The 14,380-nt window shown below is 49.0% G+C and overlaps 1 protein-coding gene across 1 annotated transcript in view; it reads left to right on the plus strand.

Moving 5' to 3' along the window:
* LOC139230428 (CD166 antigen-like) overlaps positions 1–14,380 on the plus strand; it is a 132,353-nt gene that overhangs the window by 21,166 nt on the left and 96,807 nt on the right. Inside the window, exon 6 of the mRNA XM_070862267.1 lies at positions 13,457–13,639. Coding sequence (XP_070718368.1) covers positions 13,457–13,639 — 183 coding nt within the window. The remainder of the gene's footprint in view (positions 1–13,456; positions 13,640–14,380) is intronic.

Here is a 14,380-nt window from a genome sequence, read left to right on the forward strand (position 1 = left end):
CGGACCCACGTCTACTGGTCCCCCGTCTATCAGACGCCCGTCTATTGGTCCCCCGTCTATCAGTTCCCTGTCTATCAGTTCCCCATCTATCAGAACCCCATCTATCAGAACCCCACCTATCAGAACCCCATCTATCAGAACAGCATCTATCAGAACCCCGTCTATCAGAACAGCATCTATCAGAACCCCATCTATCAGTTCCCCGTCTGTCAGAACCCCGTCTATCAGAACCTCATCTATCAGTTCCCCGTCTAGCAGAACCCCATCTATCAGAACCCCATCCATCAGAACCTCATCTATCAGAACCCCATCTATCAGAACCTCATCTATCAGAACCTCATCTATCAGTTCCCCGTCTATCAGAACCCCGTCTATCAGAACCCCATCTATCAGTTCCCCGTCTATCAGAACCCCGTCTATCAGAACCCCATCTATCAGTTCCCTGTCTATCAGAACCCCATCTATCAGAACCCCATCTGTCAGAACCCCTGTTTATCAGAACCCCATCTATCAGAACCTCATCTATCAGAACCCCGTCTATCAACTCTTTTAGAGTAAACAAAATAAACATTAGATCAAGTGCCCCCCAATCTGGGGGACACTCCAAACATTTCCCAAGGTCCTTTTTTTTGTATTTATGTAGTTTTTTTTTTTGTGTTTATTTTTGGGTCTCTTAAACCATAATTTACAAGTGCCCCCTATAAAAGGGGAGGCCAACAGCTCCCGACAGCTTTACAACTCTTTTAGAGTAAACAAAATAAACATTACATCAAGTGCCCCCACGCCACCCCCCCCCACCCCTCTACCGATCTGGGGGACACTCCAGATATTTTTAACTGCCCTCTTTTTTAATATTTTGTGGGGTTTTTTGTGTTTTTTTGTGATTTTTTGGGGGGCATTAAAATTATATAATTTACAAGTGCCCCCGATAAAAGGGGAGGCCAACAGCTCCCGACAGCTTTACAACTCCTTTGGGGGGGTACAAAATAAACATTAGATCGAGTGCCCCCCGATCTGGGGGACACTCCAGACATTTATAACAGCCCTCTTTTTTAGAACCCCATCTATCAGTCCCCCATCGATCAGAACCCCATCTATCAGAACCCCTTCTATCAGAACCCCTTCTATCAGAACCTCATCTATCAGTCCCCCATCTATCAGTCCCCCATCTATCAGCCCCCCATCTATCAATCTATCAGTCCCCCATCTATCAGAACCCCATCTATCAGTCCCCCATCTATCAGAACCTCATCTATCAGTCCCCCATCTATCAGACCCCCATCTATCAGAACCTCATCTATCAGAACCCCATCTATCAGAACCTCATCTATCAGTCCCCCATCTATCAGTCCCCCTTCGTTCAGAACCTCATCTATCAGAACCCCATCTATCAGAACCCCATCTATCAGAACCTCATCTATCAGTCCCCCATCTATCAGTCCCCCATCTATCAGTCCCCCATCTATCAGAACCCCATCTATCAGTCCCCCTTCTATCAGAACCTCATCTATCAGAACCCCATCTATCAGTCCCCCTTCTATCAGAACCCCATCTATCAGAACCCCATCTATCAGAACCCCATCTATCAGTCCCCCTTCTATCAGAACCTCATCTATCAGAACCCCATCTATCAGTCCCCCTTCTATCAGAACCCCATCTATCAGAACCCCATCTATCAGAATCTCATCTATCAGTCCCCCATCTATCAGAACCCCATCTATCAGAACCCCATCTATCAGTCCCCCATCGATCAGAACCCCATCTATCAAAATCCCATCTATCAAAATCCCATCTATCAAAATCCCATCTATCAGAACCCCATCTATCAGAACCTCATCTATCAGTCCCCCATCCATCAGAACCCCATCTATCAGTCCCCCGTCTATCAGAACCTCATCTATCAGTCCCCCATCTATCAGAACCCCATCTATCAGAACCCCATCTATCAGTCCCCCTTCTATCAGAACCTCATCTATCAGAATCTCATCTATCAGAACCCCATCTATCAGAACCTCATCTATCAGTCCCCCATCTATCAGTCCCCCATCTATCAGACCCCCATCTATCAGTCCCCCATCTATCAGTCCCCCTCCTATCAGACCCCCACCTATCAGTCCCCCATCTATCAGTCCCCCATCTATCAGTCCCCCATCTATCAGTCCCCCATCTATCAGTCCCCCACCTATCAGTCCCCCACCTATCAGTTCCCCATCTATCAGTCCCCCATCTATCAGAACTCCATCTATCAGAACCCCATCTATCAGACCCCCATCTATCAGTCCCTCATCTATCAGAACCCATCTATTAGACCCCCATCTATCAGTCCCCCATCTATCAGACCCCCATCTATCAGACCCCCAACTATCAGTCCCCCATCTATCAGAACCCCATCTATCAGAACCCCATCTATCAGACCCCCATCTATCAGTCCCCCATCTATCAGTCCCCCATCTATCAGAACCCCATCTATCAGACCCGCCTCTATCAGACCCGCCTCTATCACCCACCTCTCTGTCAGACCCTAGCTGTTGGACACGCATCTATGAAATTCCCATCTGTCAAAATCCCATCTATCAGACTTCCATCAATTCACTCCTCTTTGCCCCACCCCATCTATAAAAATGCCATCTATCAAAACCCCATCTGTCAGACCCCCACCTATCGTCCACAGCTGTCAGATGCACATCTATCAAGTTCACCACCTAGAAGTACAAGGGCAGCAGGTGCATGGGAACACCATCACCTCCAGGTTACCCTCCAAGTCACGCACCATCCTGACCTGGAAATATATCGGCCGTTCCTTTATCGTCACTGGGTCACAATCCTGGAACTCCCTCCCTAACAGCACTGTGGGAGCACCTTCACCACACGGACTGCAGTGGTTCACGAAGGCGGCTCACCACCACCTTCTCAAGGGGCAATTGGGGATGGGCAATAAATGCTGGCCTTGCCACTGACACCCACATCCGAGGAATGAATTAAGAAAAAGGAGAGGAGTCGGGGAATACCGGAGCGGGACGGTCCCTGAATTTCCTCGGACTTCCGGTGTAACTTTTTCGATGCACCTGCGGCGAAGTTACAACGGTGCAGCGGCAGTGGGCCTGAGGAAAGTCAAGGGGCTGCAGGTAGTGCCACACCAGCGATCTTGCCCAGTAACCATGCGGGAGCAGGCCTGTTATCTCTGAGGAGTGTTGCATGCATCTATTTCAATTCCATGTAAGAAGAATTCTACAGTGACTCAGTATATGGATGTTTCATCTCAATGCAGGTGTTATCTCGACTTCCTTGATGCCTCTAGGGAGATATATTAGATTAAGAGTTCCAGTTAAAAACACAACCTACTGCCCGATTCCGCTTGGCTGGATTTAAGAAATTCACCTTAGAAGCCTCAATACTACGAACCTACCCAGTGTGGTAAACAACAGCAACTTGAATATATATAGTGCCTTTAACCGAGTAAAACGTACCAAGGTGCTTCACAAGAAAGACAGACTTGCATTTATATAGTGCCTTTCACGACCGCCGGATGTCCCAAAGTGCTTTGCAGCCAATGAAGCACTTTTTGAAGTGTAGCCACCGTTGTAATGTAGGGAAACGCGGCAGTCAATTTGCGCACAGCAAGTTCCCACAAACAGCAAATGTGATAATGATCCAGATAGCCTGTTTTACACAAGAGCGTAATCGAACCAAATTTGACGCGGGAGCCACATAAGGAGATATGAGGACAGGTGACCAAAAGCTGGGGCAAAGGGGTAGCTTTTAAGGAGCATCTTAAAAGTGGAGAGGAGAGGCGGAGAGGTTTAGGGAGGGATGGGGAAGGAGCGCGGGAGTTGGACTAGCTGAGATGCTCCTGCAGAGACCTGGCATGGGCTCGACAGCCTGTATGGCCTCCTGCTGAGCTGTAGCCTTTCTATGATTAGAATTCCAGAGCTTCGGGCCCAGGCAGCTGAATGCACGGCCACCAGTGGTGGTGTGGAAAAGGCCAGAGTTTGAATAGTACAGCGATCTCAGAAGTGTTGTAGGGCTGGAGAAGGTTACAGAGAAGGGTGGATGCCGGGGGGTGGGGGGGGGGGGTGGGTGGAGGGGGGGCGGGGGCAGTGGTTGGCGAGGCGAGAGGGGTATTTGAACACAGGATTAGAATTTTAAATATGGGGCACTGGTGGACCGGAAGCCAATATGATAAGCAAGCACAGGGGGTGATGGGTGAACGGGACTGATGGTGCAAGTTAGCATACGAGCTGCAAAGCTTTGGATGAGCTCGAGTGGATGCAGAGAGGATATTTCCACTCATAGGGCAAACTAAAACGAGGGGACATAGTCTCAGAATAAGGGGCCGCCCATTTAAAACTGAGATGAGGAGGAATTTCTTCTCTCAGAGGGTTGTAAATCTGTGGAATTCTCTGCCCCAGAGAGATGTGGAGGCTGGGTCATTGAACATATTTAAGGCAGAGATAGACAGATTTTTGAGCGATAAGGGAGTAAAGAGTTATGGGGAGTGGGCAGGGAAGTGGAACTAAGTCCATGATCGGATCAGCCATGATCTTATTGAATGGCGGAGCAGGCCCGAGGGGCCAAATGGCCTGCTCCTGCTCCTATTTCTTATGTTCTTATCTTCTAAGTTTACTGAGCCACTCAGAACAGAGCATTGCCAGCCAGGATAGTGGTAAGCACTGACCACACGTAATCAACTCTGCTGGGTAAGCCACATAGTTCGCATGCCAGACACGAGACTCCCAAAGCAAGCGCTCTACTCAGAACTCCTTCATGGCAAACGAGCCAAAGGTGGGCAGCGGAAACGTTTCAAGGACACCCTCAAAGCTTCCTTGATAAAGTGCAACATCCCCACCGACACCTGGGAGTCCCTGGCCAAAGACTGCCCTAAGTGGAGGAAGGGCATCCGGGAGGGTGCTGAGCACCTCGAGTCTCATCGCTGAGAGCATGCAGAAAACAAGTGCAGGCAGCAGAAAGAGTGTGCAGAAAACCAGTCTCACCCTCCCTTTGCTTCAACTACTGTCTGTCCCACCTGTGACAGGGACTGTGGTTCTTGTATTGGACTGTTCAGTTACCTAAGGACTCATTTTTAGAGTGGAAGCAAGTCTTCCTCGATTCCGACAGACTGCCTGTGATGATGAAGTTTATAGAATCATAGAATGGTTATGGTACAGAAGGAGGCCATTCGACCCGTCAAGCCCATGCCAGCTCTCTGGGCAAGAGCACCTCAGCTGGTTCCCCTCTCCCACCCTTTCACAGTAACCCTGCAATTTTTTTCCCTTCAGCTACTTATCCAACTCCCTTTAGAACGCAGTGATTGAGACTGTATCCACCACCCTTTCAGGCCGTGCGTTCCAGATCCTAACCACTCGCTGCGTAAAAAAGTTTATTCTTACGTCGCCTTTGGTTCTTTTGCCAATCACCTTAAATCTGTGTCCTCTGGTTCTCGACCCTTCTGCTAATGGGAACAGTCTCTCTCTATCCACTCTGTCCAGACCCCTCATGATTTTGAACACCTCGATCACATCTCCTCTCAATCGTCTCTCCTCCAAGGAGAACAGCCCCAGTTTCTCCAGTCTATCCAAGTTCGACGAGGGGGTGTATAGAGGGGTGTGTTACACTTAGTCTACAAACACCCCTGGGCTAGCGGGGGTGGGGTGGGGGAACAACGAGTCCTCCTGCTAGTCCAGAAACTCTCTCAAACTGAGTGTTGGATCGGCAAGATAGTGGAGCTCAGTGTTTTAACGCTACTCCTCTGCTCCCATGGTGGATCAGCCAACTGTTACTCGATGCCAAGCCAGTTGTTTTTGGAACCGTGCCGTGCTCCCAACAATGGTCCCTCTCTATGGACTGGATTTTAGGCTTTTGTGTTTCTGGGGTAAGAACGGAGGTGGTGGGGGGGGCGGGAGGGGGGGAGTTTGCACTTTGATAATGAAGAATCATACAATGGCTACGGCACAGAAGGAGGCCATTCGGCCCGTCGAGCCTGTGCCGTCTCTCTGCAGGAGCAAGTCAGCTAATCCCACTCCCCTCCCTTTCTCAGTAACCCTGTGTCAGGGGGCACGGCACGAAGGGAGGCGTAGCACACTTTCGTCGTGCAAGGATGGGAAACTCGTGAACTAAAGTGCCGGGCCGTGTGCACTCTGAGAGAGGCTTGGAGGGGGGGGGGGGGGCGGTGGGGGGGGTGGGGGGACACCTTAAATAAAAACACAAAAACATTCCCAAAAACATTGCCCACGCCACCACAACACAAATCGCTGAAGCAAATTAAAAGAACAAGCCCTGGCACATACCTTGGGAGAACTTGACCCTCCTCACCGCCGGCTGTGCTGGAGCGCTCTGATTTCCCCGGCGGTCATTGCGGGCACACTTGCGGCCGGACGGATCGGGCAAAAGTCCAAACGGCTGCCGGTGTCGGCAACCGAGAGGCGTTGCACAACCGGCACAGCCCTTCCCGGCGGGGCCGCTCAGCGCCGCCGCGAAACCGGGCCGGAGGAACCGCGACGGGGCGCTGGGGACCTGAACGGCGCGTCTCACGCCGCTCCGGGGCGAAACCCCGAGCGCAAAGGAGCGGAAAGTCCAGCCCTTTTGTGTTTCATTCATTCCGGGGATGTGGGCGTCGCTGGCAAGGCCAGCAGGAGAAGGTGGTGGGCTGCCTTCTGCTTGAACCATGTGTTGAAGGTGCTCCTACAAGGCTGTTGTTCTTTGTATCAATTTGATACCACTGACTGACACGCCCCGCCCCTTCAATGAGTCAGCCACGTTGATGTGGGGCATGGAGTCACATATAGACCAGGCTGGGTGAGGCTGGCAGGTTAGAGTCATAGAATAATACAGCACAGAAGGAGGCCATTCGGCCCATCATGCTTGTGCCAGCTCTTTGAAAGGACATATAAATTAGGAGCAGAAGTAGGCCATTTGGACCCTCGAGCCTGCTCTGCCACTCAAGGAAGGAGATACTGGCTTTGGAGGGGGTACAGAGACGATTTACTCGGCTGATTCCGGAGATGAGGGGGTTACCTTATGATGATAGATTGAGTAGACTGGGTCTTTACTCGTTGGCGTTCAGAAGGATGAGGGGTGATCTTATAGAAACATTTAAAATAATGAAAGGGATAGACAAGATAGAGGCAGAGAGGTTGTTTCCACTGGTGGGGGAGACTAGAACTAGGGGGCACAGCCTCAAAATACGGGGGAGCTAATTTAAATGTTGAGAAGGAATTTCTTCTCCCAGAGGGTTGTGAATCTGTGTAATTCTCTGGCCAAGGAAGCAGTTGAGGCTAGCTCATTGAATGTATTCAAGTCACAGATAGATAGATTTTTAACCAATAAGGGATTTAAGGGTTACGGGGATGGGGCGGGTAAGTGGAGCTGAGTCCACGGCCAGATCAGCCATGATCTTATTGAATGGCGGAGCAGGCTCGAGGGGCTAGATGGCCTACTCCTGTTCCTAATTCTTATGTTCTTATGTTCTTATAATAAGATCATGGCTGTTCTTCTACCTCAACTCCACTTTCCTGCATCTACTCAACGTCTGAGCCTCCACAGCCCTCTGGGGTCAAGAATTCCAAAGACTCACCACCCTCTGAGTGAAGAAATTCCTCCTCATCGCAGTTCCTAAATGGCCGACTCCTTATTCTGAGACTGTGACCCCTGGTTCTAGACTCCCCAGCCAGAGGAAACATCTTCCCTGCATCCACCCTGTCAAGCCCTGTAAGAATTTTGTATGTTTCAATGAGATCCCCTCTCATTCTTCTAAACTCTAGAGAATATAGGCCTGGTCCACTCAATCTCTCCTCATAGGGCAATCCCCCCAGAGCTATCCAGTTGGACTCATTCCCTTCCCTAGAGGACGTGAGTTGGGTTTGTGCGACAATCCGACAACTTCATGGTCACTTTTACTGACACCAGGGGGTGGAAATTCGATTCTCTAGCACCTCAGTTAGCGGCCAAAAGGGATATAAAAGCGAGCGTAATAGGCTAGCGACCAGGAGTGCAGCTTTTAGTGCCCCGCTGGAAAATTCGGTTGAGGGCTAACTGGGGCGCAAAACACGAGTGCCTGACCATCACTCCAATCATGACATCAGTCGGATGTGCTAGCTAGCCCCTCTCGCTAAATTCATACCGGCCGCTTCATTTAGCGCCCGCCAATAACAACATCTGAAAAAACAGTCGATATGGCCTTTCACAGTCATTAACTGGTGGCTACTTAAAGGGATGAGAAAGTGCTTCCCTCGGAGGTCACAGTCAGTGCAACGTTTGCAAAGAGCACGGTGCGTGAGCCTCCGAGTCTGCAGCGGCAGGCAGGCATAACAGGACAACTGAATTTGAAAACTTTAATGGGTTGCATTACTAGTCCGACAGCAGGATTTCAAATTGGACTTTGGAGCATGCGCAATGGATTCCAGAATTTAATGCGAGGATTTTGGCTAGCCCCCTCCCCCGCCACCCAGGTCAGGTGTGTAACGGCTGATTTAGCGCCCCCTCCCCCGCCACCCAGGTCAGGTGTGTAACGGCTGATTTAGCGACCCTCCAGGTCAGGTGTGTAACGGCTGATTTAGCGCCCCCTCCAGGTCAGGTGTGTAACGGCTGATTTAGTGCCCCCTCCCCCGCCACCCAGGTCAGGTGTGTAACGGCTGATTTAGCGCCCCCTCCAGGTCAGGTGTGTAACGGCTGATTTAGCGCCCCCTCCAGGTCAGGTGTGTAACGGCTGATTTAGCGCCCCCTCCAGGTCAGGTGTGTAACGGCTGATTTAGTGCCCCCTCCAGATCAGGTGTGTAACGGCTGATTTAGCGCCCCCTCCAGGTCAGGTGTGTAACGGCTGATTTAGCGCCCCCTCCAGGTCAAGTGTGTAACGGCTAATTTAGCGCCCCCTCCAGGTCAGGTGTGTAACGGCTAATTTAGCGCCCCCTCCAGGTCAGGTGTGTAACGGCTAATTTAGCGCCCCCTCCAGGTCAGGTGTGTAACAGCTAATTTAGCGCCCCCTCCAGGTCAGGTGTGTAACGGCTAATTTAGCGCCCCCTCCAGGTCACGTGTGTAACGGCTAATTTAGCGCCCCCTCCAGGTCAGGTGTGTAACGGCTAATTTAGCGCCCCCTCCAGGTCAGGTGTGTAACGGCTAATTTAGTGCCCCCTCCAGGTCAGGTGTGTAACGGTTAATTTAGCGCACCCTGTCAGCTCTTGGCCCGATTCCAGCAAATTTCTCTCTGGGAGGCGCAAACCTTTTCAAGGTGCTATACTTACCACCCCGCCTGGACTAACGTCTCAAAATGGGCGGTAACTCATTTCCACTCCTAGATCTTTATTTCCAGATTTATTCATTTTTAATTCTCAAACTGCCAACATGGAATTTGAACTCACTTTCTCTGTAACATAAGAATATAAGAAATAGGATCAGGATTAGGCCATTTGGCCCTTCGAGCCGGCTCCGCCATTTAATAAGATCATGGCTGAAGCTCCACTTCCCTGCCCGCTCCCCATAACCCTTTACTCCCTTATCTCTCAAATATCTGTCTATCTCCGCCTTAAATATATTCAATGACCCAGCCTTTATGCATGGTCTCTTTTAGTTAGCTGTGTGGCCCAGTCAATTTCTTAATATATATTATTCATTCTTGGCATGTGGGCATTGCTAACGAGGCCAGCATTTATTGCCCATCAGTGGCTTGTTTGGCCATTTCCAAGGGCAGTTAAGAGTCAACTACATTGCTGTGGGTCTGGAGTCACACATAGGCCAGACTGGGTAAGGACGACAGATTTCCTTCCCTGACAGACATTAGTTAACCAGATGGGTTTTTATGACAATCTGGTAATTACATGGTCACCATCACTGACACTCACTTATTATTCCAGATTTATTTAATTAACTGAATTTAAATTCCCCAGCTGCCGTGGTGGGATTTGAACTCACGTCTCCGGATCATCAGTCCAGGCGGCCTCTGAATTACTAGTGACATAACCATTATGCTACCATTCCCATCCTCGTGCGTGTGCAGTTTCTTCCATTACCATAGTGACTACACTTCAAAAAGTATTTCATTGGCTGTAAAGCGCTTCGAGACGTCCGATGGTCGTGAAAGGAGCTATAAAAATGCAAGACTTTCTTTCTTTATGTAGAAGCCTGCGCGGGACCCCCAGAGCGCTGTGCAGCGTGCCGGAACAGTGACTACAATATCCTACTTTAGTAGAGTAGGCAGACAAACAGAGGGAACGTGTAGTAAAAGCAAAGCAATACATGCTGTATTATTACTAAATTGTTTCCAATACCAGTCCACGCCCTCCCTGATTTATGTGGGGAATGTTGATTAGAATTTACTTCTTGGAATTGTAGTACCAGGTAATTCACTATCTCCCTGATTAGTCTCTGATAGCTTGAAACATTGAATGCCAAAAGTCAGTGATTATTATGACTAATACCTGGCACCAACCAAGTTAACCGGTAATTCAACTGGGAATCCAGTGGTAGTTATGTTACTGGACCAATAATCCAGAGGCCTGGACTAATAGTCCAGGGAACGAGAGTTCACAATTGCACTGTGACAGTTGGAGAATTTGAATTAAATTTAAAACAAATAATGACCTTGAAGTAAAAAGCTGGTCTCAGTAAAGGTGGCCATGAAGCTGTCGTAAATGTTGTAAAAAAAAAACATAACTGGTTCACTAATGTCCCTTTAGGGATGGAAATCTGCCATCTATTTTGTTAATTTGGTTGACCTATTATTGATCACGTGGGTTGCAAAGCCGAGATCGATAGATTTTTGGACTCTGAGGGAATCAAGGGATATGGGGATCGGGCGGGTAAGTGGAGTTGAGGTCGAAGATCACCCATGATCTAGTTGAATGGTGGAGGAGGCTCGAAGGGCCGTCTAGCCTACTCCTGTTCCTGATTCATGTGTTCCTTAGTCTTTACTTGGTCTGGCCGATATGTGGCTCCAGTCCCACACCAACATGATTGTCTCTTAACTGCCCTCTGAAGTGATCCAGCGGCCCAGTCAGTCATATCAAATCGCTACAAAGAATAAGAAAATTAAAGCTGGATGGATCACCCGGCTGAGACCCAGGCATCGAATTTGGACACGATGAAGGCCCAATTGTTCCTGAAGCGTCCTCCTCACTAACATCTGGTGTCAAAATTGGGAGAGTTGTCCCACAGACATCGTCATACTCAGAGAATCATATCTTCCAGCCAATGTCCCAGACTCCTCCATCACCATTCCTCGGTCGGTCCTGTCCCACCGGCAGGACAGACCCACCAGGGGTGGCGGCATAGTGGTGTACAGTTAGTGGGAGGTGGCCCTGGGAGTTCTCAACATTGACTCCGGAGCCCATGGAAGTCTCATGGCTTCAGGTCAAACCAGGGCCGAGAAACCCCTGCTGATAACCACCTACCACCCTCCCTCAGCTGATGAGTCGGTACCCCTCCATGTTCAACACCACTTGGAGGAATGACTGAGAGAAACAAGGGCACAGAATGTACTCTAGGTGGGGTAGGCTTCAATGTCTATCAGCAAGAATGGCTTGGTTGTTGTAGTGGAATATTTAAAATGAACACTCAATACCAGGTCTGGGTTCGAAGATTCAAGTCGTCTTTATTTTGCAACGATGGGGAGCCTGCCTGCCTGCTGATTGTCTGTAGCCAAGCAACCTTTTATACACTTAATGATGCATGTCAGCCTTGTGCATGACCCCCCACCGCCCCCCACCCCGTTTAATTGGCCCAAAGCCTGCGTGCACAGTTGCTGATTGACTAATTCCCTTTCGCGTCACACAATCATTCGCCTATGTCTCATATCAGATGGAGTTTCTCCAACGTGTTACTTCTGACCCCTTGCCCTGTTTAACTGCCCCTCTGGGCCTCCTGTGGTTCAACAGTTTGGCTATTTGTAATTGTCCTCAGGTTACACAGCTTGCAACAATTAATCATTCCCACATGTTATTTCCCTTTAAACACCTTTAGAAAGTTGACCACTACAAAAGCCTATGTCAGCTCGTTTTAGTTCAGAGATCCATTCCTAACCTTTTAATTATAACAGAGCTCGATAGCCCCACTTCAGTGGTACTACCACTGGCCGAGTCCCGAAGGATATAGCTGTCAGACTGGGCTTGCTGCAGGTGGTGAGAGAACCGACACTCTACAGAGTATAGAACTGGCCCGGATTCTAGAATACAAAGATAAGCAAAAAGAACTGGCATTTTGAATGGGTGTATCTCCTAAGAACATTCCAAAGAGTTTCACAGTCAATGAATTACTTTTGAAGTGTAGTCACTGTTGTAGAGGCATGTACAGAAGCCAAATAAAAAAATTGACACCCAGCTGCATAAGTAGAAATTAGTACAGGTGACCAAAAGCTTGGTCAAAGAGGTAGGTTTTAAGGAGCATCTTGAAGGAGGAAAGAGAGGTAGAGAGGCGGAGAGATTTAGGCAGGGAGTTCCAGAGCTTGGGGCCTAGGCAACAAAAGGCACGGCCGCCAATAGTTGAGCGATTATATTCAGGGATGCTCAGGAGGGCAGAATTAGAGTGCAGACATCTCGGGGGGTTGTGGGGCTGGAGGAGATTAGAGAGAGAGGGAGGGGCGAGGCAATGGAGGGATTTGAAAATAAGGACAAGAATTGGAATTAATAGGTTCATAGATTCAAGAATTTTGAAATCGAGGCATTACTTAACCGGAAGACAATGTAGGTCAGTGAGCTCAAGTGTGATGGGTGAGCGGGACCTGGAGCAAGTTAGGACACCGGCAGCCGAGTTTTGGATCACCTCTAGTTTACGTAGGGTAGAATGTGGGAGTCAGCCAGGAGTGCATTGGAATAATCAAGTTTGGAGGTAACAAAGGAATGGATGAGGGCTTCAGCAGCGGATGAGCTCAGTCAGGGCTGGAGGCGGGCAATGTTACAGAGGTGGAAATAGGCGGACTTAGTTATGCTGCGGATATGTGGTCGGAAGCTCATTTCAGGGTCAAATATGACACCAAGGTTGCGAACAGTCTGGTTCAGCCTCAGACAGAGGTTGGGGAGAGGGATGGAGTCAGTGGCGAGGGAACGGAGTTTGTGGCGGGGGCCGAAAACAAGGGTTTCGCTCTTCCTGATATTCAATTGGAGAAAATTTCTGCTTATCCCGATCTCGGCCAAGCCCATATTCTGAAGAGTGTTATTGAACTTCGAACTCTAAAATGTATGCAAGCTCTGTATTCTTGTGAATCCCAGCACCCCACAGAATACAAAACTCGCTCAGATTCTGGAATATGGAACTCACCAATGCTCTGTAGAATACAAAGCCAATCCAGACTGCGCAAAATGAAAAGTGATCTCACCCTCTTTCGATTACAGGATCAGACAGTCAATAAAGAGCCCCTTGTCCTGAATTACAATTAAAAGTATGTTTGAGAATTGACTGTACTTTTCATGATGTACTCTATGATTTTTCACCAGTGCCATCCTGGTTTTCAAATGTTGTGCCTCTATATTTACAGAAACACGGGTCCAAATTCATATTATGAAGGACCAGAACACCAGGCTTTACACAGTCGAGTCGACGTTGTATTATACACCGAGCAAGAACGACATAAATGCCCAGTTCTTTTGCGAAGTGGTTTATCCTTCCCGAGAGGGAAGGGCCATGCAGAGCTCTGAACCTGTTAAGATCGACGTGTACTGTAAGTATTGATTCGTACCTCTTCGTGAAGACTAGAATACTGCTCTCGCACGTGGGGAAACTATTCCTGCAAGCCCACTCTCACACGGTTGAACAGTATTAATGAAAAAGCTTGTTGGTTGATAGGTGGCTGTTCCTCCTACAAAGGCTCCAATCACTCCCCACCATCATAGAAACATAGACATAGAAAATAGGTGCAGGAGTAGGCCATTCGGCCCTTCGAGCCTGCACCGCCATTCAATGAGTTCATGGCTGAATATGCAACTTCAGTCCCCCATTCCTGCTTTCACGCCATACCCCTTGATCCCCCTAGAAGTAAGGACCTCATCTGACTCGTTTTTGAATATATGTAGTGAATTGGCCTCAACAACTTGCTGTGGTAGAGAATTCCACAGGTTCACCACTCTCTGGGTGAAGAAGTTTCTCCTCATCTCGGTCCTAAATGGCTTACCCCTTATCCTTAGACTGTGACCCCTGGCTCTGGACTTCCCCAACATTGGGAACATTCTTCCTGCATCTAACCTGTCTGAACCCATCAGAATTTTAAACGTTTCTGTGAGGTCCCCTCTCATTCTTCTGAACTCCAGTGAATACAAGCCCAGTTGATCCAGTCTTTCTTGATAGGTCAGTCCCGCCATCCCGGGAATCAGTCTGGTGAACCTTCGCTGCACTCCCTCAATAGCAAGAAAGTCCTTCCTCAAGTTAGGAGACCAAAGCTGTACACAATACTCCAGGTGTGGCC

This window comes from Pristiophorus japonicus, chromosome 19, assembly GCF_044704955.1.
Source record: "Pristiophorus japonicus isolate sPriJap1 chromosome 19, sPriJap1.hap1, whole genome shotgun sequence".
NCBI classification, from domain to species: Eukaryota; Metazoa; Chordata; class Chondrichthyes; family Pristiophoridae; genus Pristiophorus; species Pristiophorus japonicus.